Source organism: Pelobates fuscus, chromosome 10 (genome assembly GCF_036172605.1).
Source record: "Pelobates fuscus isolate aPelFus1 chromosome 10, aPelFus1.pri, whole genome shotgun sequence".
NCBI lineage: Eukaryota > Metazoa > Chordata > Amphibia > Anura > Pelobatidae > Pelobates > Pelobates fuscus.
Window position 1 is genome coordinate 142,725,411 of NC_086326.1, and position 25,077 is coordinate 142,750,487.

The 25,077-nt window shown below is 41.7% G+C and overlaps 2 protein-coding genes across 2 annotated transcripts in view; both read left to right on the top strand.

Annotated features, from left to right (window-relative positions):
• LOC134574536 (gastrula zinc finger protein XlCGF26.1-like) overlaps positions 1-25,077 on the top strand; it is a 229,658-nt gene that overhangs the window by 18,570 nt on the left and 186,011 nt on the right. The gene's annotated exons all lie outside the window — the stretch shown is intronic.
• The window catches only part of LOC134574592 (zinc finger protein 493-like), a 53,895-nt gene continuing 34,117 nt past the window's right edge, over positions 5,300-25,077 (top strand). The window contains 2 exon segments of the mRNA XM_063433724.1: positions 5,300-5,368; positions 5,508-7,662. Coding sequence (XP_063289794.1) covers positions 5,335-5,368; positions 5,508-7,662 — 2,189 coding nt within the window. The 5' untranslated portion in view covers positions 5,300-5,334.

Below are 25,077 nucleotides of genomic sequence, written 5' to 3' on the forward strand. Positions count from 1 at the left end.
AGGCTGGCTGGAAGTTGGACCGTAGAAAAGGATGCTCCTAGCGCTCACCAAAGGACCATCAGCACCGTAGACACCATAACTACTGCGTATACACCATAAGTACTGCAGACTCCACGAACCACCGCTGCTGGGCTGGTATCTCGCCGTCTGCTCTGCGCCCTGGACCTACGACCAGGCTCCAGGTTCCAGTAGGTGAACCACTTCCTTCTGCAGAGCGAAGCAGGATCAGGAACAAGAGCTCTTACAAGCGCTCAGTAGCTAAGGGAGTATGAAGAGCATAGCAATCCCTGTAGTGATTATAGCTGTCCCCTACAAACATGAGTCAAGGCTGCAAGTTAGAGGGTCAAGTCATTCTGTTTTTTTGGCACCAATAGAACCTTCTTTTATGCAGGTTTCCCTTAGATAGGACCACCCACAGGGCGTTACAAAACAACCAATCACACACACGTACATATCCGAAAACACTACCAGCAATTACCACCAAAATCCTCCCCTCTGCCTGTGATATAATTATGTTACACAATGCTTAACATAATTATCACAGACAGTAAAAATACAGTTTTTTACACATACACTGTAATTTTAAAACCATACATCCAATCTTCACAATAATTACATATTATTATTCAGACACACTTTAAACATAAACACTCTAAAAAATCAGCCAAATCCTTCCAGTGGATAAAAAGATAGACGGAAGTCCTTTATGACCGACCGCAAGCACATTTTCCTGCCCAAAACAGTTCCATAGATTTGGGCTGTGCGGTCGGTCAATTTCATGCAGAAAAACGACTAAGTCCCATTTGAACGGGCGTTCGAATCTTCGAACGGGACTTAGTCTCTGCAGCTGAAAATTCAGTATGGGAGAAGGTAAGGATCAGCGGTGTTCGCGGAAATGTGTAGCCGATTTTAGTTCCATGAATCACACCGCTGACCTCGTTTGAATGAGCAAAGATGGCCGCCGCCACGTGTTCGTTTGCACGAACTGCGGCCACCCAGCGGTCGGCAATTAACCTGCAGTAACCTCACAGCCTGGGAGGTAAATTGCCTGCACACTTCCACTTCTGGGTGGTCCGCCTGTGTGGTACGTGGTTCATTAAGCCCCATTTACTGAACCAAGTGGGAGCCAGGGACAAGTTATTTTACAGGTCTGGGGACATAGTCTTAAAGGGGCATTGTTCACCAAAGTCACAATATGTCCCCAGACGGTTCTTAATGGGCCATACACACCCAATAAAAGTCCATAAGTTTTCAGGTGCACAATCTCCCAGGGGCCATAGTCATGTGGAAGTAGGCTGGCAAATAGGCTTCTCCACAACCCAGGGAAGCAGGGCAATTTTTCATTTAAAGGGCCATTTACAAATGGCAGTTTGTAACAGTTGGGGTTTCATTTCTCCTGCTCTTGGTCAGTATACTTTTTTAAAAGGGTTTTTGCAGTTAGCACTTTACTTACTGGTTTAGCACTGTATTGTGCACTTTCTCTCTGCTATAATAATATCTTGGTGTATTTTCTATGCATGAATAAATACTATTTTTATGTGCAAATCTGTGGTGTGCCTTGGGATCATTTCTTATTTTTTATTACATGTATATATCTGGTATGGGGACAGATTCTTTTCCTTTAAGAGCACCCTGTACCTTATAAACCACACACTTATTACCCATTTTTCAGTAGAGCTTTTCCTGTAATTTTATGTTTGAATGTTGACATTACAGCCTAGGAATACCTCTGGCCACTACTCATTTGGCTTCTAGAGGTGCTTCCTGCTGCACAATGTGACTGATATTCTATGCATGGAGTCACTGAACTTTCCTCATAGATAGAGATGTATTAATTCAAAGCATGTCTATTAGGAGATGCTGATTGACCAGGGCTATGTTTGGCTTGTGCTGGCTCTGCCCCTGTTCTGCCTACTTGACAGACTCAGCCAATCCAATGCTTTCCTATGGGAAAACTTTGTGATTGGCTTTGAATAACACTCCTGATGATGTCAGCCAAGCAGGGAGATCAGGGGCAGAGCCAGCAGCAGCAGACTGGAATAAAAAGATTTTACTATATTAACGGGGGCTAGATGGTATTTTTAACACTAGAGGGTAAGGAATACATGTTTGTTCCTTTAATTGAGCATATTTCCTTTAACATTTCTTCTTATTTAGTGCTCTTTACTTACTTAGGTCTCCAAAAGCAAAGTATAAGCCAAGCCATTGGAACATCATGTATTCTATTAACTGCATAAAACATTAAAAATTGTTTCATCAAACTTGTCTGATATAACAGTATATATTGTATAAAACATTTAAGATGGCATGCAATATGAATATGATTTAGGTTAAAGCCTGACTAGATTCAAAATGCCCAGCAGTGCTGTCATAGTTTATTAAAAGGACATATTTAAATACATATGGTTTGAATATAGAACCCTTTTCCAGTTTACGATGACCACATTATGGATAAAAGGGACAGTCTAATTACCATTGTGGTGGTTTAGTGCCATGAGACCGCTGGTACCAATTTATAATAAGACTGAGACCATGGAACCCAGGTAATTATCAGTCTATTCAAAACCAGTTTGACTATTTAAAGTGGGATGGCCCCAGGGTACTCATTGCACCATAACCTCTATACTGCTCAGTAGTCTTATGGTGCTTAGACTACACCTTTAATTTAACTGTGGAATTTTCACAAATGTATAATATTTATATATGTACTTTAATCTTCACACACAGTTCTAGCATATCAGAATATATCATGAATATATGTCTGTCATTAACGTGCATCTCTTCCACAAGTACCGGAACCCTTTGTCAGAACATTGGAGTTGATGAACATGGACTGGACTCAGATTGCTAAGAAGATCTTGGATCTCACCGTGGAGATCATCTGTTTGCTTACTGGAGAGGTGAGAAATTTTAGAACTTCACACTAACAAGATATTGTCACGATTCGGGGAACCCAACACGCTAACACACACACACACACACACAGAAAAGGTGCAGTACCGGACCTTAGAGTGGCCGGGCTAAGCACACAAAGCATAGTCAGGAGACAAGCCGAGTAAGGGGAACCAGAAGACAGAATAACGAGAAACAAGCCGAGGTCAAAGGGTAGGAGAAAGTCACAAAGTCAGTTTAACAAGCCAGAGAGTACGTAACCAGAAACACAAGTTCAGTAGCAATAGTAGTAAGCAAAGACCACAACAGGGCAGGGAGGAACAGGAAAGGTAAGTATTTAAACCATTAGATTAATTCTGATTGGATAATTTCCAATCAGAATTAGTAATCACACGTGGGAGATATGTATACCTCCCACTGTGATTGAGGCACTGTGCCTTTAACGCCGGGTCAGGTGGCTGACCGCGGCGTGTACAAGAGTGGGCGGTCCCCCAGCGTTCAGCGTCATGCATGCTGCCGCTGGGGGACGGAGAGGAGGACGCGGGCGGCATCCGAGGCTGGGAGGATGCCGCCCAGCGAGCGTATGCCGGGAAAGGACCCGCGGACGGCTGGAGGGTGAGTGCCGCGAGCGGACTGCAGCCTCCCCTCGCAACCGCCCACGGGATCCTGACAGATATATTCTAAAACAAACATTATCATATCCATGGCAACAGGTTATTCAAGATAACCCAGCACATTTTGTCTCCCTAGAATGGAAAGGTGTACTCTGAGTTCTATGTTTCCTAGCTCAAACCAACTTCAATGATCAGAATGGAACTGGCTGCCTGTTTGTTCCTCAGTTCCAGAGACATCTTTAACCACTCTAGTACTCCCGTGTATTTATAAATATCTTACATTTCCAACTGCTGCCTTACTTGCAAGGCCATACATGTTATTGCCACTGCAAGCCATTAAATATCCTCCATGCATTTTTCGCAGTAAAATTTTAGTACTGCCTATCCCTGACTTTTAGTTAGCCATTTGATTGTGCTAATATTGAGGAAGTGACAGTTGCTCAATAATAACTGCAATTTAATTATATTATACATCAAAATAAAAACTAGAAAAATAAAACATTTATTTCATTTTGTTCAAGTCTTGATGAAATTTCATATGGGAGCAGAGATGTGAAATTCCCAAAACCCGACACCTGGGACATGTAGCTCCTGGGCATTCTTTTTTATTTTCAGTCTAGTGGCAGAGCTTCTACAAGGGAGCCCATGGTAGGAGTCAGGACCAGGGCTGAAAGTGTATTGTCTACACCTCTGATGTTCGAATACCACAACAATCCCCCCTCACAGTCCTTATGCACACTAATAATTCAGAGCGCAGCCTGTTCCTCCCAGTCTGCGCTCAGAGCACAGTGATCAGTAGATGTGGTTATTCTGGTCTACACCTGCTCCCCCACTGAACCACCAGGGAGTTTAACCTCTGATGGACCTCAAGGGATCGAACACTCATGCTATGCCACCAGGGAGTTTAACCCTCATTCAACCACCACAAATGATACACACAAACACTAAAGGGATAGGGGGGTGTGAAGTTTGAGACACGTAGGGTTATTTACTTAGCTAAGAATTTTGGCATTTAATTCCATTGGCAAAACTGGTAAAACTTTTTTTTTTTTAAAAGCGCTGACTGTAGCTGAGTTAGAAAATATTTTCAGGCCATCTGTTTTAGCATCAATTTTTACTTTGAATATAATTTGGGAAATTATCCTGTAAATATCCAGACTTTAGGGATCCAATGTTTCTAACTGAAATTATTTTGTGTTGGGTTGAGTAGATTGGGCTACTGCCTTAGATTCCCTTGCATAAGCCCATATTTTTTAAATTTTCACACCCCTGTGGAGGCATTTGGCAATGGGAGGTCAGAAGTAGATTTGTTTAATCAACAGTGAAAAAAAATGTGTAAATTAGATTCTAGGGTTCCACAGACAAGAGGAGAACAGCCTTGCAGGAAATCACAGGATGAAACCCTCAGAGTTTAAATACTTGTGTCCCGGGATTGAAACCTCTGTATTTAACTCATGCTTATTATTTAGGACCAGGTGGTTGCGAAAAAGTTTTGTGAGTGTGTTGATCACAACCACCCTCACTGTGTAACAGAAGGATCGTGTAAAATCGAGAGCCTCAGTGTAGTGACTCCACGTTCCTTGCTGATACATGAGAGAGAGAATGAGAAGAAGATCCTGGTACTGACCAATGAGATCATCCACCTTCTGACTGGAGAGGTAAGGCTGTTGGGAACAGAACGTTATACATTAAAATAAGGGATGTGTCTGGATGGTAACTGTATCATTGTGTGTGTCAGGTTCCTATAAGGTGTGAGGATGTCGCTGTCTATTTCTCCATGGAGGAGTGGGCGTATCTAGAAAGACACAAGGATCTCTACAAGGACGTAATGAAGGAGAATCACCAGACCCTCAGCTCACCGGGTAAGAGGATGCTAAACTTCTATAATCTTTGTGCATATCAGAGATGATTTCCAAAAATGTACATGAACAATAAAGTCTGATTTACCTTTTCTTGCAATAATTTGTCTACTAATAATAAATAAAACATTTTCTCCTTCAGATAAACCTTTATCAGCTGAATATCATACTCCAGATTGTGTGCCCTGTTTTGGAAACAATGAGGAAAATGTAGCTGAACCCAAAAATGGACCACACTATCTGCGAACTAGCAAAATAAGAAACAGACTCAAAAATAATATTCCGTACATAACGAAAGAGTCTCCATCATCAGACATGGACATTTACAAACAGACAGAATATCCATCTACTGATATTAAGAAGGAATCGGCATTACATGAAGAAGGAAATCTCACAGGGTTTGACATCCATGCATGCACAGATAATACACAGACAGAATATTCATCTATTCTTATTAAGGAGGAATCAGCCTCGTATGAAGAAGGGAATCGCCCAGGAGTCGATATTTATAAATCCAGTCACAATTCTACTCTTGCAGATAATGAAGATGATAGAACTTGTTCAAACATACATTCTATCAATCCTTGTATTGAATTAAATACACCATATTGTATTGATGGTAATGCTACTCAGAGCAAAGACAACATAGAGGAAATATTCCTTTTTTCTGACTGTCCACAAGGCATCAGTAGTGACACGCAGGATGTTAAGCATCAGCCAACTCATATGGGTAAATACTTATTATCCACACCAGACCTTACTATACATGAGATGAATCACACAGGAGAAAATCAGATTTTATCTTCTCAATCTGGGTCAGATTGTATTCAGGTGTCAAATCTTGTCAAGCAGGAAATGGATTGGACTGAACAGAAACTATACGTATGCTCTGAATGTGGGAAATATTTTACCCATGCTGCAGAACTTGCGTCACATAAAATGGTTCATAATAAGGAAAGACCATACAAATGTACTGAATGTTCGAAGACTTTTAAAAAAAAGTCTCATCTTGTTAGTCATCGGAAGATTCACACAAGAGAAAAGCCATTTAAATGCACTGAATGTGGGAAATGTTTTACTTCGAATTCACAACTGATTTCACATAAATGGATTCATTCAGGCGAGAGACCATTCAAGTGTCATGAATGTGGCAAGAGTTTTATCCTAAAGCATCATCTTATTAGTCATCAAATGGTTCACAGTAAAGAAAAACCTTTTAAATGCACTGAATGTGGGAAATGTTTTACCCGGACTACAAATCTTGCATCACATAAATTAATTCACACAGGAGAAAAACCATTTTCATGCTGTGAATGTGGACAACGGTTTAACGTAAAGCATGCTCTTAAAATGCACCACAGAGTTCACACAGGAGAGAAACCATACAGGTGCCTTGAATGTGGGAAAAGTTTTGCCCAATTAACAAGTCTTGTTGCACATAAAAGGACTCATACAGGAGAAAGGCCATTTAAATGCTCTGAATGTGGAAAAGGTTTTACCCGGGCCACAAATCTTGTATCACATAAAATGGTTCATAATAAGGAAAGACCATACAAATGTACTGAATGTTCGAAGACTTATAAAAAAAAGTCTCATCTTGTTAGTCATCGGAAGATTCACACAGGAGAAAAGCCATTTAAATGCACTGAATGTGGGAAATGTTTTACTTCAAATTCACAACTGATTTCACATAAATGGATTCATTCAGGCGAGAGACCATTCAAGTGTAATGAATGTGGCAAGTGTTTTATCCTAAAGCATCATCTTATTAGTCATCAAATGGTTCACAGTAAAGAAAAACCTTTTAAATGCACTGAATGTGGGAAATGTTTTACCCGGGCTACAAATCTTGCATCACATAAATTAATTCACACAGGAGAAAAACCATTTTCATGCTGTGAATGTGGACAACGGTTTTACTCAAAGCATGCTCTTAAAATGCACCACAGAGTTCACACAGGAGAGAAACCATACAGGTGCCTTGAATGTGGGGAAACTTTTACCCGATTAACAAGTCTTGTTTCACATAAAAGGACTCATACAGGAGAAAAACCATTTAAATGCTCTGAATGTGGAAAAGGTTTTACCCGGGCCACAAATCTTGTATCACATAAACTGATTCACACAGGAGAAAAACCATTTTCATGCTCCGAATGTGGGAAACGGTTTTACTCAAAGCATGATCTTAATAGACATCACAGGGTTCACACAGGAGAGTAACCCTGTAGGTGCCTTGAATGCGGGGAAAGTTTTTGCCGGTTATCAAGTCTTGAGTTACATAAAAAGATTCATACAAGATAGAGGCCATCTAAAAGCTCTGAATGTGGGAAATGTTTTACCCAGCCCACATCTGTGATTAGACATTATAGAATTCACAGATTATTAGAGCCGTTCTTCTGAATATGGAGAAAGCTTTGCAGGTACCTAGTCTAATATTAGACACTAAGGTACTAATATGGAGTAAAAGTCATTTGCATGTACAATGTGTAGAGCACAGTATTTGTACCCAGTGTTTTGTTAGTTATACAATGCAATGAATAAGGTTTTGTAGAAGAAAAAAAAAGTTGGTATTGAATTAAGAGGAGTATGATGCTTTTTACAGCAATAAAACATGGCCTGCTTAAGGGGATACTGTAGTGCCAGGAATACTATGCCTCGCGCATCCCCCCCCTTCCCGGTTATTTACTTACCTGATCCCAGCGCCAATGTCCCTCGATGCTGGGTTGAAGCTCCGCCCCCTCTTCCGTCCGCGACGAGCGGGGTCTAATGCACATGCATGGCAAATGCCGCATGCGCATTAGACCTCCCCGTAGTAAAGCATTGAATCAATGCTTTCCTATGGGGGAAATCTGTCGCTGGAGGTCCTCATGCAGTGCCAGGAGTGCCCTTTAAAGGCACTCTTGTCACCAGAACCACTATAGGGTGCTCTTGTTGACATGTTTCTTTAAGGGTTTGAAACATTTATATCATACAACTTCAATTTTAACCCCTTAGTGACCAGACCGCTTTTCGATTTTCTTACCGTTTAGGACCAGGACTGTTTTTACATTTCTGCGGTGTTTGTGTTTAGCTGTAGTTTTCCCCTTACTCATTTACTGTACCCACACATATACCATATTTCTCGCCATTAAATGGTCTTTCTAAAGATACCATTATTTTCATCATATCATATAATTTACTATAAAAGAAATTATAAAATGTGATAAAAAAAATTTGACCCTCAAAATCCGTTACTCATCTACAACCGTCATGCAAGTTACATGGTAACACTGATATCTGTCAGGAATCCCTGAATAACCCTTCACATGTATATAGTTTTTAAAAGAAGACCACCTAAGGTATTAAACTTGGGGTATATTGACTCTTTTCATGCAACCATTTTACCACCAATCTATGCCAAAATAAAAATATATATATATATATAATTGGTGATTTTTTTGACACACATAGCAATATAAGAATACATGTACTGAGAACTTTAAGGGTTACTGCCAAAGAACACCTTAATATGTGTTCAGCAACATCTCCTGAGTACAGTGATACCACCCAGGTATAGGTGTGTGTGATATAAAGTCAATACAGCTTTATAATAATATTTAGGACCCTTGGAAATAGTACCGTAATCTAATTCTACCCTTTGAGTTTGTGTAGGAACCCCACATTATGAACTCTACCCCTCGCCCATCGGTCCACCAATAGCAGCTAGCAGTTATACGTTTTGTCCCGATACATTCCTAGATGTGCTTTCAACTTAAATGCTATCATATCCTTAAGTTAAATGATTAGATGTGATTTTTTTAGTTTATTCTTGATTTATTGCTTACTGTTTTAAATACTTCTCTGGGGATATACGCCCTTTGCACTAGTATTTATTACTGAATATTATAATGATATAATTTGATATAAGTATTCATTGGTATATGTTTCGTTGTATCTTTTATATATGTCTGTTTATGTTTTACAATTTGGTAGAAAATACAAATAAAAACTAAGATAAATAAAAAAAATACCGTATATACTCGAGTATAAGCCGAGTTTTTCAGCACATTTTTTGTGCTGAAAAACCCCAACTCAGCTTATACTCGAGTCAATAGTCTGTATTATGACAATTTGCATTTCCATAATACAGACAGGGGCTGTGGGGGCTGTCAGAGAGTTTACTTACCTCTCCTGCAGCTCCTGTCATTTTCCTCCTCCTCCGCGCCGTCCGTTCAGCACCTCGGTCAGCTCCCACTGTAAGTCTCGTGAGAGCCGCGGCTCTCGCGAGACTTACAGTGTGAGCTGATAGAGGTGCTGAACGGACCGGCGCAGAGGAGGAGAGAGCTGACAGAACCTCCCCCCCACTGAACTACCAATGCCACTAGACCACCAGGGAAGGAGCCCCCCTCCCTGCTATGTATAAAGCAGGGAGGGGGGACGAAAAAAAATAAAATAATAAATACTACAAATAAAATAATAAATAAATATTAAAATAATAAAAAAAAATAATGAAATGAAATAAAATAATAAAAATGAATCATCAAAAAATATTAAAATAATAAAAAAAAAAAAATTGCCCACTCCCCACCAAGGCTCTGCAACACACACACACACTGCATTCATACATACACACATACACACACACACACTGCACTCATACACACACACACTGCACTCATACACACACTGCACTCATACACACACTGCACTCATACAGGGAGTGCAGAATTATTAGGCAAATGAGTATTTTGACCACATCATCCTCTTTATGCATGTTGTCTTACTCCAAGCTGTATAGGCTCGAAAGCCTACTACCAATTAAGCATATTAGGTGATGTGCATCTCTGTAATGAGAAGGGGTGTGGTCTAATGACATCAACACCCTATATCAGGTGTGCATAATTATTAGGCAACTTCCTTTCCTTTTGGCAAAATGGGTCAAAAGAAGGACTTGACAGGCTCAGAAAAGTCAAAAATAGTGAGATATCTTGCAGAGGGATGCAGCACTCTTAAAATTGCAAAGCTTCTGAAGCGTGATCATCGAACAATCAAGCGTTTCATTCAAAATAGTCAACAGGGTCGCAAGAAGCGTGTGGAGAAACCAAGGCGCAAAATAACTGCCCATGAACTGAGAAAAGTCAAGCGTGCAGCTGCCAAGATGCCACTTGCCACCAGTTTGGCCATATTTCAGAACTGCAACATCACTGGAGGGCCCAAAAGCACAAGGTGTGCAATACTCAGAGACATGGCCAAGGTAAGAAAGGCTGAAAGACGACCACCACTGAACAAGACACACAAGCTGAAACGTCAAGACTGGGCCAAGAAATATCTCAAGACTGATTTTTCTAAGGTTTTATGGACTGATGAAATGAGAGTGAGTCTTGATGGGCCAGATGGATGGATTGGTAAAGGGCAGAGAGCTCCAGTCCGACTCAGACGCCAGCAAGGTGGAGGTGGAGTACTGGTTTAGGCTGGTATCATCAAAAATGAGCTTGTGGGGCCTTTTCGGGTTGAGGATGGAGTCAAGCTCAACTCCCAGTCCTACTGCCAGTTTCTGGATGACACCTTCTTCAAGCAGTGGTACAGGAAGAAGTCTGCATCCTTCAAGAAAAACATGATTTTCATGCAGGACAATGCTCCATCACACGCGTCCAAGTACTCCACAGCGTGGCTGGCAAGAAAGGGTATAAAAGAAGAAAATCTAATGACATGGCCTCCTTGTTCACCTAATCTGAACCCCATTGAGAACCTGTGGTCCATCATCAAATGTGAGATTTACAAGGAGGGAAAACAGTACACCTCTCTGAACAGTGTCTGGGAGGCTGTGGTTGCTGCTGCACGCAATGTTGATGGTGAACAGATCAAAACACTGACAGAATCCATGGATGGCAGGCTTTTGAGTGTCCTTGCAAAGAAAGGTGGCTATATTGGTCACTGATTTGTTTTTGTTATGTTTTTGAATGTCAGAAATGTATATTTGTGAATGTTGAGATGTTATATTGGTTTCACTGGTAAAAATAAATAATTGAAATGGGTATATATTTGTTTTTTGTTAAGTTGCCTAATAATTATGCACAGTAATAGTCACCTGCACACACAGATATCCCCCTAAAATAGCTATAACTAAAAACTACTTCCAAAAATATTCAGCTTTGATATTAATGAGTTTTTTGGGTTCATTGAGAACATGGTTGTTGTTCAATAATAAAATGAATCCTCAAAAATACAACTTGCCTAATAATTCTGCACTCCCTGTACACACTCTGCACTCATACACATGCTGCACTCATACACACACGCTGCATTCATACACACACTGCACTCATACACACACACACGCTGCACTCATACACACACGCTGCATTCATACACACACTGTAAATAAATATTCAATTAATATAATTTTTTAAAGATCTAATTTTATTTAGAAATTTACCAGTAGCTGCTACATTTCCCACCCTAGTCTTATACTCGAGTCAATAAGTTTTCCCAGTTTTTGGGGGTAAAATTAGGGGCCTCGGCTTATATTCGGGTCGGCTCATACTCGAGTATATACGGTATATAAAAATTCCATTTAAACCTACTCTACACACTAATTCACCGGTTTTGGTAAAAACACATTTTATGATCCCTAAACACCACTATGCATATTCAAACTGTCCAGTCCTGACTGTAATCACTCCATGCAGAGGGGGTTTATATACCCTCTGTGATTTGGTTATTCTCTTTTACCTTCCATAAGATCTTTGTGTTTCACCATGATACAGTATATTATAATAATGTTAGCCACTTGCTATCCACATTTGATGGACTGTTTTTATATGTGACTTTACTCATGAGACGTTGAATATATTTAAATTATTTTTTCTTATTTGCTCATTTTTTGTTTTTAACATTGGTTCAGGTCTTCATTTTAGATAACGTGAAATATTATGAATTACACGAGGCCCCCCCCCCCCCTTTTTTTTTTTACAATTTCTGGATCTAAACTTGTGTTTGGATAGCTTTTTTTATATATAAAGTTCCTGTTATTATTGGGTGTAGAGGTTGTAATATATATTCTGCTATTTATGTAAAATCTTCAGCTCTGTGCTATAAGGCACTTAGATAAGTATAAAGTGCTTTTTAATATTAAGAAAAGCAACTTCCACACATATGTAGGGACTCCCCGATGCTACTATAATCTAATAAAAACAACCACTATTGAACAAATAAATGATAATAGTGAAAAGTGCATAGCGCTAAAAATGATGACACTTACCCCTAAAGGTTAGGGGATGAAAAAGTAGTTGAAAATAACTGGATGGGATAATAGAAACAGAATATAGTGTGATCCAGTGGGAACAAGTGGCGATAATATTTCATAATAGGAAGCACTCACGTGGTTTAGAACCCATTAAGGACCAGCTATTATCACATCCGCAGTTGTGTACTTTAGGTGACATCCACCCTATGCGTCCATATTAGACAATGCATAAATAAAGAGAAAAGTGGGAGAGACTTTATTCTGTTTCTATTATCCCATCCAGTTATTTTGAACTACTTTTTCATAGGGATCTCGAGCAGGGTTAAAACAATAAAAACAACCACTATTGTACAAATAAACAATTTCAGTTTTTCTGTTTCTCATTAAATGTTAGTTTGCTTTAACCTTGCATAGTTTAAATAACACTTTCAAGTAAGTCATTGTTGCTTTGACACATGTGTAGTAGACTAATGCCATTTTATATATGCAACACTCTCGAAATTAAATGATGAGATGATCTTGAACCACAAACGGAGTCTCTGTCAAAAGATAACCAGAAGTTTCTTAATGATAAAGGGTTACAGCATTTGCCTTAGTTAAGATCTTCCATGCCTGCAAGGTTTAAAAGCTAAATAGTTTTGTCTGCAGTTTCTGCAGATAGTTATTTCTGTTTCGTTTTGAGATCCCTATGGACTTTAATGAGCTAAGATGTAGAGAGGAAGTCTCTTGCATCGGTGAACTGCATGATGTGGGGTTTGGAACGCATTTGGAACGATCATTTTTAATTTGTATGCTGCTCCATAACTTCTGATCCTGTTCTTGAGGGAGGACCCAGTGGTCATGGTGAAATGGAAAACAAAAGAAAAGGGAAGGGCTGCACCACAGGTAAACACTAATAGTACAACTTATTCGGCACAAAAGATAGCGTAGCTTGTTGAGTACAGTCTTTTATATAAGGAAAAGGTAATGATGGGACACTCACATTTGGAAGAGCTATAGCCAGCTCTAGCAGTATAGGCATACAGTGGTATAACCCCCGCTTTAAAGGATAAAAGGCAGCTGTCAACCACGTTCACACCAAGATGATATAAAAGACAGGAAACCGGAACAGGTGATAGTGCAGACTGTATAATTCAATCAGATAAAATAGGTATGATCCCTGCTTTAAAGGATATGCAGCAAATGTCCACCACGTCCACACACTCAGGAAGGAATAAAAGAGGCAACAGATAGTGCTCTCAATAAAATAAAAGTAATCTCTATTAAAATAAAGTAAAATTGTACTTGCAAGGATAGAGCAGGCTGACTGCTCTATGAACACAGCATTGGTGGTATTATCACCACCTTGGGATTATTCGAAGTATAAAACTTAAAATGACCAGGGAAAGTGCATATAACAAAGGAGATTGGCACACAATGGTGACCAAAAAAACTTTAATAAGTTAAAATACACCATATTAAATGTCCACAAAGCATTTCACCTTTACAGGCTTTATCGAATGGAGTAAAAAAGTTTTAACTTGAACAAGACACCTGGATGTGATGGATTGCCTGTGGAATTTTATCGAATATATTGGGATGTGATTGGTGATGATGATACCGGAGAAACTGACGGAAGCCAAGCACAGAGAGATGGACACAGGTTTCTTCAGGAAGGAAGAGATTCTTTATTCGGATCACCGATCGGGACTCAGAGGGACTAATGTCACCAAAATACAACAAGTTCTGAGCCCCGGACAATAGTGCAGGCTCCTTATATAGGCATATAACTCCTCCCATATTAAGCTCCACCCGCACATTCTCTTGACCAATCAAAACAAATAAGAATTAACTTCCTGCTTGACCGCATGGCTTTTCCAGCACAATGGAGGAGGGGAATACTACATCCTGTATTCTCGCACATGCTCCGTACACTACTGATCGTATCTTGCCACGTGCAACTAACTGATCGATACGTCAGCATATGCACGTACACATGCCACGTGGTAATCTCGGCCTACTAGATTTATTTTTACCGAGATTCCACCACATTCCCCCCTTTGATGCCTCTTGATATTTCACAATTACTTGAGGCATCACCTTAGTTTGCATATACCTCAGGTTACCATGAACCAGACCAGACTTTTCCCATGATGTGAATCCCTCAACACTCCTCTTCCTGCATTGGTTCTCCCTGATCTAGAGCCTTATATTTATATATGGCCATTATCTGTGCTGCAGCCTTCCTTTCTGCTATATTTTCTACCAGGCTTTGCACAGACCTAACTACTAAGGGGATAAGACATGGCAGGAGTAGACACAACATTAAAATCAGTAGGACTCCACCTACCAATGCCTTAAGCCCTCCAAACTGCTCATACCAGCTACCAAACCAACTACTTGGATTGTACCCTTTTCATACCTGAGTAGGCACATGTGCTAGTTTAACCATATGGCTAGTAAGCTCAGCTATTGCTTGCCCTTCGTCATCTATTTGAAGACAGCAATTGCTCAGGTTAAACTTCCCACATACACCTCCCTCTACTGCCAAAAGGTAATCCAAGGCTAATCTATTTTGGTATACTGCTGTCCTCATCCTGGTATTATGCTTCGCTAGAAGATTGAGCGCTTGTGAGGTCTCATTAGTAATAATCTCAACCACCGCCTGTAACCTTATAATACGGTTGAGCATATAAATTGGGGTTCTATAACCAAAAGTACCATCCTCTGCCCATGTGGCTGGCCCATAATAATCTATAATACGCTGGGGAGGCCATTCATTATCTTCCCAGGCGCCTATCTCTATGGGTCCCCTTTTCTTCCTATGATTCACATCATACACTTTAACACCTAAAGTCTCACCTGTTTCAATAGGTAACAAGAAGAAGGATGGTTTGAGCATACCCAACACACATGCCCCTTCCCAGTCCTGTGGCAACTCCAAATAGGCTTTCTTACCACAGATCCAGTACAAATTTGCTGGGGCTCTCCAACTAGATGTGATGGATAAATCAAACCACACGTCCTTTAAATTGGCATATCTTGCAAACGGGTTAGATGGTTCTGAGACATTTGAAGCCGACCACCAAGTTGTATTCTTTGTATCATCATCATAAGCTTTTTGCCCTAAACAAGTTAACTCTCCTACAGAAGTATTATACATCATTCCTTTCCTTGCTATGCAAACATAACCTATGATGGAGGTCTTTAATCTCCACTCAGATTTACCTCTAACACTCATCTGATAATCGGCTTGTGAAGATATTAATTGTTCAACTGCCTCAGAACCGGACATTACCTCCTTTGCTTCCCAAGGCCATTGGTCTCCCATGTTAGTACCTCCACACACATAGCAGTTGGTAAAATGAAGACTACCGGCAATACTTTAAGCTAAATCAATGAACAGGTTTTTAGCGTTATGGGGGATCTTATTATCTATACTCATCTCTTCATAAAAGGAATGGTATACCTGATGAGTTTGGGAGGTCACCGTATCGGTCTCTATCCCTATAAACAATACTGTCCCAGGGTCTAAACCCGTCCCGTATATTTGAAACCCAAATAAATTACCATATCTATCTAAGAATTGGTCAGGATTATTTATAAGAATATGGACTGGATTGCATTCCATAGACTTACAGTATGGATTGGTAGGCAACTTAGTCACAATCATATGCTTGTCTGCTGTCTGTCCCCAAGTTGCCCACCCCACACAAGACCAATATGGGCAAAAATTATATTCTCTATTTGGGCATCTAGGACTCACATACTTATTTTTACTACTGGGACAAATATATTTATCATTAGACCCATACGTTCTCTCCCATCTAAGATCCCCACATACATTCCACGGCTTTCTACCACTTGATATCGCCTTACATGCATCAAATAGCAGAACACCCGAAGAATGTACGGATTCAAATACCGTTTTATTTATTAGGGTCCCCTGAGGATCTCCATTCCTGAGAGTCAACCAAATTGTACGGGGTTGATACTCTGGATTGAAGCACTTAGGTTCTCCTACCCCTAGATGGCATACACTATACTCTACATTTAAGTATCTACACCTAGACACATCTCCTTTACATTCATATTGCGAATGCCAAATTAGGGTCTGGGAAATATGGTTACCTGTTCTTGTAGTCTTAATGCATACCTCACAGCTAGGAGTGTCGGTACCTCTACGTTCCTGAATATAAAAATACATATAAATAAACATTATCATAAGCACATCTTTCGTCGGCATCCTCAGTCTTCGTCCGTGCGATGGCACCTCAGCTTCCAGGTTGTAAGGGCTGCAGGGAATGGAGTTCTGCTCGTCTTCACAGGGGTCCCTTCGAGACTTTTCCTGACTTTTAAATCACTCGTTGGTGAGCGGACAGGCTTTATTATGGCCGTCTCACTCACTTACCAATCTCTGAAACAATAAAATTTGTAATCCACAAGGTTCCTCGTCACTCTGACTGAGTCGTGCGCTTTAACCGGATCTTGCAGGGATTCTCTGGGTCTGCTGTAACTTGCCAAGAATCGACTGCTGCTGGTTTAACCCTGGAGTGATGTATCCATGGAGTCACTTCGGCCACTTTTATCGCTGTAGGGGTAGACAAAAGAACAACATAAGGACCTCTCCACTTGGGCCCTAACGGTACATTATTCCACTCTTTAATCCACACTTGGTCTCCTGGGTGGTAACTATGAACAGGGGGATAACTATTCACAGGTAATCTATCTTGTACCCATTTCTGTACCTCCTCCATAGTCTTACCCAACTCTACAACCTGCTGCCGAGTAATTCCTTCTCCCAACTGACTCAAATCCCCCCTTAAGTTACCAAGTACGGGAGGTGGACGCCCATACATGATTTTAAAAGGAGAGAGGCCCATCCTTCTGGTAGGTGTACTGCGGATTCGTAACAGAGCTATAGGCAAAAGAACATTCCACTTAAGTTGGGTTTCCTGACACATTTTTGCCAACTGGTTCTTAATAGTTCTATTCATTCTCTCTACCTTACCAGAACTCTGAGGTCTATATGCCGTATGAAGTCTCCACTTTATACCAAGCATATGAGTCAGTTGTTGTAGGCATTGATGAACAAAAGCTGGACCATTGTCCGATCCTATAGAGCAGGGTAGTCCATATCGGGGTATTATTTCTCGTAGCAGGAATCTCACAACTTCTCATGCTTTCTCTGTACGAGTAGGACATGCTTCTACCCAGCCTGAATAGGTGCACACAACTACTAGTAGGTAGCGATGTCCACCAGATTTAGGCATTACTGTATAGTCAATTTGTAGATCGGACATAGGGAGTCCCCCCATAAACTGAACTCCTGGTGGCTTTACTGGTCCTTGCCTTGCATTATTTTTAGCACACGTCACACATCTTCGTACAATGGCCTGAGTCAAGTTGGACAATCTTGGTATGTAGAAATGTTTTCTGAGAGATTCTTCTGTACTATCTCTCCCAGAATGTGTCCCGTTGTGATAGTTTTGGACAATTTCTACCGCTAGTGATGCTGGAATAACTATTCTCCCATCTTCTAACTGATACCATTTGTTCTCCAAATACTTTCCAGGTTCAGTCTTTAACCACTCCTCTTCTTGAGCTGTATAAACTGGAGTCCATTGAGACAGTGGGGTTGGTATAAGAGCAGCTATATGTTCCACATATTCCTGTCTTCCTGATTCAGCGGCACGCTTAGCTGCATTATCTGCCATCCGGTTTCCTTTGGTTACATCACCATCTCCTCTCAGATGCGCTCGACAATGTATAATACCGACTTCTTTCGGTTCCCATACTGCTTCCAATAGTTGTAGGATTTCAGCTGCGTACTTGATTTCTTTGCCCTCTGAATTCAATAGTCCTCTTTCTTTATACAAAGCTCCGTGGGCATGAGTGGTTAAAAACGCATACTTGGAGTCCGTGTAGATGTTCACTCTTAAACCTTCAGCCAATTGTAACGCTCGTGTCAGTGCTATCAATTATGCTTTCTGTGCTGATGTTCCTTTTGCCAGTGGCCGAGCTTCTATCACCTTATCTATCGTTGTTACTGCATATCCTTTATAGCGGATCCCTTCTTTCACATAACTACTGCCGTATAATATTGAACATCGGGGTTCTGGATGGGAAAATCACGAAGATCTGGTCTACTTGAGAATACTTCATCCATCACTTCCAAACAATCATGTTGACTTTCAGTAGGTTGTGGCAAAAGGGTAGCTGGATTTAAGGTATTAACAGTCTCTAATTGCACTCTTGGGTTTTCACACAACATTGCTTGATACTTGGTCATACGGCTGTTACTAAACCAATGATTTCCTTTGTAATCCAACAACGTCTGTACTGCATGTGGGACTCGTACATAAAGTTCTTGACCCAGAGTGAGTTTATCGGCTTCAGCTACCAGCAGGGCGGCTGCAGCTACGGCTCTTAGACAAGGTGGAAGTCCGCTGGCCACTGCATCCAGTTGCTTAGACATATAGGCAACAGGTCTTTGCCATGATCCCAAGTACTGTGTCAATACTCCCACAGCCATTCTTCTTTGCTCGTGTACATACAGGTAGAATGGTCGTGTGTGATCAGGTAGACCTAATGCGGGGGCACTCATCAAAGCCTTCTTCACATCTTCAAATGCCTTTTGCTGTTCTGGGGTCCATATGAAGGGATCGTGTTCTGTACCCTTGATAGCTGCATACAGGGGTTTTGCCAATATCGCGTAACTGGGAATCCATATCCTACAGAAGCCTGCTGCCCCCAAGAACTCTCGCACTTGTCTTCTATTCTTGGGTGTTGGTATTTGGCACACAGCTTCTTTTCTCTCTGGCCCCATTATCCTTTGACCTTCAGAGATATGGAATCCCAGATATTTGACAGTTGGCAGACACAGCTGAGCCTTCTTCCTAGACACCTTGTATCCTGCCTTCCAGAGAATGTGTAGTAGATCGTGCGTTGCTTGCTGACATATTTCCCTTGTGACTGCGGCTATCAACAAGTCATCTACATATTGTAACAATACACACTCTCCTGGGATGGACTCGAAATCCAGTAGATCTTGACTTAGAGCTGAACCGAACAGGGTAGGTGAATTTTTAAACCCTTGGGGCAGTCTTGTCCAAGTCATCTGGCGTTTTGAGCCCGTTACAGCATTTTCCCATTGGAAAGCGAAGATACATTGGCTTTCTGCGGCAATTCGGAGGCAAAAGAATGCATCTTTGAGGTCGAAGACTGTAAAATAGGTAGCCCCGCCCGGAATTAAAGCAAGCAGGTTATACGGATTGGGCACAACTGGATGTATACTAACAACCGCATCATTGACTGCTCTCAAGTCCTGCACAGGTCGATACTCATCTGTACCGGGCTTTTGAACAGGCAGCAATGGGGTGTTCCAGGGGGAAGTACAGAATTTTAGGATACCATACCGTATGAACTTATCCAGATAAGATTGAATGTTTTTCTTAGCCTTCTGCGGGATGTGATATTGTTATATGCTCACTGGATAAACCCCAAGTTTTAGTTCGATTTTAATAGGTGGAATATTGCGGGCCAGTCCTGGTGGGTTGTTCTCTGCCCAAACTCCTGGTATGTTGAATAAGGATTCATCACTCCTAGGGTTTTGGCTAGTCAACGCTGTATAAAGTCGCCACTCTTCTTCCTTTGGTACGGATAATGTCATAATACCTGAAGGTCCATTAAACTTTAAGGATGTTGTTCCGTTTGGTAGGAACGTAATCTGCGCTTGTAATTTGGATAGCAAATCACGTCCCAGCAATTGGACTGGACATTCAGGCATGTAAAGGAATTGATGTTTTACTACGTGGCCTCCCAATGTACAGAGTCGACTTTTAAGAACCGGTTTTGCAGCACTTCTTCCAGTTGCTCCTATTACGGTAATAGTTCTTCCAGATGGAGGAGCAACTAGGTTAGTCACCACCGAATGTTCAGCACCAGTGTCGATCATGAATGCACTCCTTTTTCCCCCTATTGATACATCGACCATAGGCTCCGCTCGACCAAGGGGGATGGAGCCCGGTCGGTATCAATAGTCCTCCATGACCGTGTCAGCCAATCCTACAAAGTCCCTACCTTCTCTATCGCGGGACCTTTGCGCTGCGGGATAGTACCTGTCTTCTCTTACACTTCCTCTGTTACCATTACTCCCTCCGGGACCTCCTCTACCTCTCGCTCTGCCTCTAAAGTTTCCATAACCTGCCCTGGGTGGATCTCTCTCGTACTGCTCTCTTTTCGGACACTCGCTTCTCCAATGCCCTTCTTCTCTGCAATACGCGCACTGATTCCTACTCAGGGGCTCCCTATTCCACCTACTATCGCCTCTATCTGGGCCCCGTCTATCTACGCCTGCGATCGCTACCGCTAGCATATCCGCCTTTTTACGCATCTTGCGCTCTTCCTCTTTCTTACTTTCTGATTCCCTATTCATATATACCTTATTTGCTACTTCCATTAGTTGGGTGATGGACATTCCTGCAAACCCTTCTAACTTCTGTAGCTTGCGCTTAATATCCCCGTAGGCTTGGCTGACAAAGGCAGAGTTTACCATTCGGGAATTCTCAGTGTCTTCCGGATCAAAGGGGGTATACAAGCGGTATGCCTCCAATAATCGGTCATAAAAGACACTAGGCGCTTCATCCCTTTTCTGAATCACCTCAACTGTCTTCGACATATTTATAGCTTTCTTCCCTCCGGCTTTCATGCCAACAATTATAGCATCTCTATAGGCTTTTAGGTGACGCATATCTGCGCCATTAACATTCCATTCGGGATCAGTATTAGGATAATGAGTTGCGGCCCATGCTGCTGGATTTGCTTGATTTAAAGTACAGGCTTCTTCCTCTAGCGCTTTAATGGCCGCTTGGTTAATCCTAGTCCTCTCCTCATTATTGAACAATGTCATTAGTAATTGCTGGCAATCAGCCCAAGTCGGATTATGCGTCTGAACTATCGAGGTGAACAGGTCGGTCATGGCTTGTGGTTTCTCAGTATACGAGGAATTGTGGGTCTTCCAATTCAAGAGATCGGTAGTCGTGAACGGGACATATACGAAGACTGGGTCAGCATACACCATTTGACCTGTGGCATCAAGATATGTTTGGGTCGTTGGGTACCGGTCAGTTGTCGGGTTAGTATAGGGCTACGTGGAGGGGCGTCGGTTAGAGGTTCCGGTCGGGGGGTAGTAAGACATGAGGATGTAGAAGCTTGATTTTGGGGAAGGTCGGTAAATAGAATATTCCGAGCCGGGCTAGAAGAAGCCTGACCGGAAGCTTGAATTGGCGCCAAATCAGGATATATGGGTTTAACGGGGTTGGTACCGGAAGGGGAGGTTTAGTAACGGGTGGGATGGATTCTGAGCTGGAGGAGGAAGTAGATGGGGACAACGGACGAGTGGGTGTGGAACTTCCTGTACTTGTATCACTTCCCTCTACAGGGAAGTAAGGGGGCGGCATAGGGATCTCGGACTCAGAGGGCGTGTCCAAAATGGGCTTAACCGTAGTCCTAGTGGACAAACAAGTCCTGGCCACCATGAGGCGACATTGCCCCTCGTGGCATATCCGGATCCATCTTGGCGAGTCGTTTACGGCCTGCCTCCAACAATCAATGTATGGAAACTGTCCGTAAAGTTCAGGCCTACCTGATACAGCCACGTGTACACGCTGTACCAGATTTGGATCCAAACTGCCACGTGGCGGCCATGCCGCAACCAAAGTAGGCCACTCCCTAGTGCACAAAGTGACCAAACGTGCAGGAGACATTTTAACCCCAAAATCACATACTTTAAATCCCTTTTTAAAATTCTTTACCATACAACCTAAGGGATCCAAAATCGTTGACTCCGACGCGCCCATACTTAGCAATGGAGCGTCGTTGACAACGAATGCTATACACACACTCTATTCAACAGTCACACCCGTTTCTTCCGGCAACAGCACCACGTGGTACAGTTACCAAGTGAAACGTACACAGTAACACAATAAAAACACTCAGGGAATTCCCGTACACACACAGCTGTTACACCAGTCACTAAGTAATCGATATTATGCCCTTTGGCGAAACTATACAGTCACCCACGCTATAATTCTCTATATATGAATTACCCGTCTATAACACACCCCAGTAACATCGTCTTTTACAAACAGCAGTTACAGTACGGTTAGCATAGGTCAAAGTACAATTTAAGGTCACAATACAATTATTAGTGGTTATGGTGTTAGACATGCAATAAACGACAATGATTAGTACTTATATACAGTGTCAGTAAATATACAGGGTTATGGTACCGTGCACTATAGTACAGCAACACACTATTAACACTCTCGCTAGACGGCTGAGCTCGCGCTATCTAACAAGATATACACGTTACTAACAATCTTTAACACATATACAATCCCAACTAAACTATTGGCCAGTACCTTGATGGACTACCTAAAACTATCTACATCCGTTTTGGTTAGCCACACTGCCCAAGCACCACATATAGCGAACTAGAGGGCGGAATTTACAACAGAACCCTTTTAGTCTTTCTACTCTATCAATAGTCTAGTGGGTTCCAAATTTACACGCCTTCCCACTTAGCCAAGATAGGTTGAGATCTAGCGGACCGAATTTACACAGACGCCGCTTAGTCTCCCGGTCCCTCCGACCTAGCGAACAAATTGTACACCCTAGAACGCTAGTCTAGACAAGACACCGGTGTCCGGCTAGGGCTATTTACACAGAACCCCGCCTGACTCCAAACCAAATCAAACGGTCTTACTAAAGAGCGTTCGATTGAGCGGTGCGCCTTCGCTCCTTCCCTCCGACAGAGGGGGCAGATTCCATACACAGATTTAACCCCTTATGGGCCTACCGCACAATCGGTATACCCCTAGTGGGTCCGCCGTCTAAAACAGCGGTCGTCTTACCTCCTCGTTCCTGAACCTGAGTTCACACTCATCGACGGGGACACCCCAGCACTTACTACGTAGAGGCCGATGATCTCCTGGACAATAGACCAGTGGCGCCGAGACGAAGGAAGGTCAACGCAGAAGTTCAGGGGTGCAGCCGTAGAGAACGTGGGCAAAGATAGACCGTCTCACGCCTCTGCTTCTCAGCTACCGTTGAACGATGAGCTTCCCGGCCAACGCACCAAATGATACCGGAGAAACTGACGGAAGCCAAGCACAGAGAGATGGACACAGGTTTCTTCAGGAAGGAAGAGATTCTTTATTCGGATCACCGATCGGGACTCAGAGGGACTAATGTCACCAAAATACAACATGTTCTGAGCCCCGGACAATAGTGCAGGCTCCTTATATAGGCATATAACTCCTCCCATATTAAGCTCCACCCGCACATTCTCTTGACCAATCAATACAAATAAGAATTAACTTCCTGCTTGACCGCATGGCTTTTCCAGCACAATGGAGGAGGGGAATACTACATCCTGTATTCTTGCACATGCTCCGTACACTACTGATCGTATCTTGCCACGTGCAACTAACTGATCGATACGTCAGCATATGCACGTACACATGCCACGTGGTAATCTCGGCCTACTAAATTTATTTTTACCGAGATTCCACCACAATGATGTTTTGTCAATTTGTTTTAAAGGAAGGTAGGATGTCTGAATCAATGAGGAAAGGAGTGATTTTTAAAGGAGTTTTAATTTTTAAAAAAGGGAATAAATTGGGATTAAAAAAATGTAGATTATAAAATTATAGCAAATAGAATAAAGAGAGTAATTGAAATGTAATTGGTGAGGAGCAAGTGTGTGCTGTGCCTGGAAGACAGATAGCGGAGTGCTCGATGGGATGGAGAGATGGTTTATGGTTTTTCATGGAAAGGAAGCAGGAAGTGGTTGTGGCAACTTTTGATTTCGAGAAAGCTTATGATAGAGTTTCGCATGAGTTTATGTTTCACGTGTTAGGATGGGAATTGAAGTTAAGTTATTAAGATGGATTAGATGCTTGTATGAAAATGTTGAAATTGTTGTACAAGTAAATGGTTGGATGACAGAAAATTTTAAGGTTAATTCAGGGGTGAGACAGGGATGCCCCCTGTCTCCAATTCTTTTTATCTGTGTGATTGAACCGTCACTGCGTAATATAATGAATGACAAAGTAGTGAAAGGTGTGGAAATTGCTGGGAGTAGTGCGAGAAGTATGAAAGTTATTGGATATATGGATGCAACGGTTATTTGTAAAACACAAGCGGGATTGAGACGAGTGAGATTGCTGATGGAAATTATTAGTATGGTAAGTGGCTTCAAGGTTAATTGGGAAAAGTGTGCATGTAAAGCCTTCGGGCATTGGAGAGAATTGGAGTTGTGTGGATGGCCTCTGGTTGAAAATGAGATTGAAATATTGGGGGTTAAATTTGATGAGGAGTTGAAGGGTAAGGAAAGTTGGAATAAGATATTAAAAAGGGTGAATCGGAAAATTGGGTTATGGAGTATGAGAGTTCTGTCGTTTGAAGGGAAAGTTTTAATAATGAAAGCGGTTTTAATTTCTAT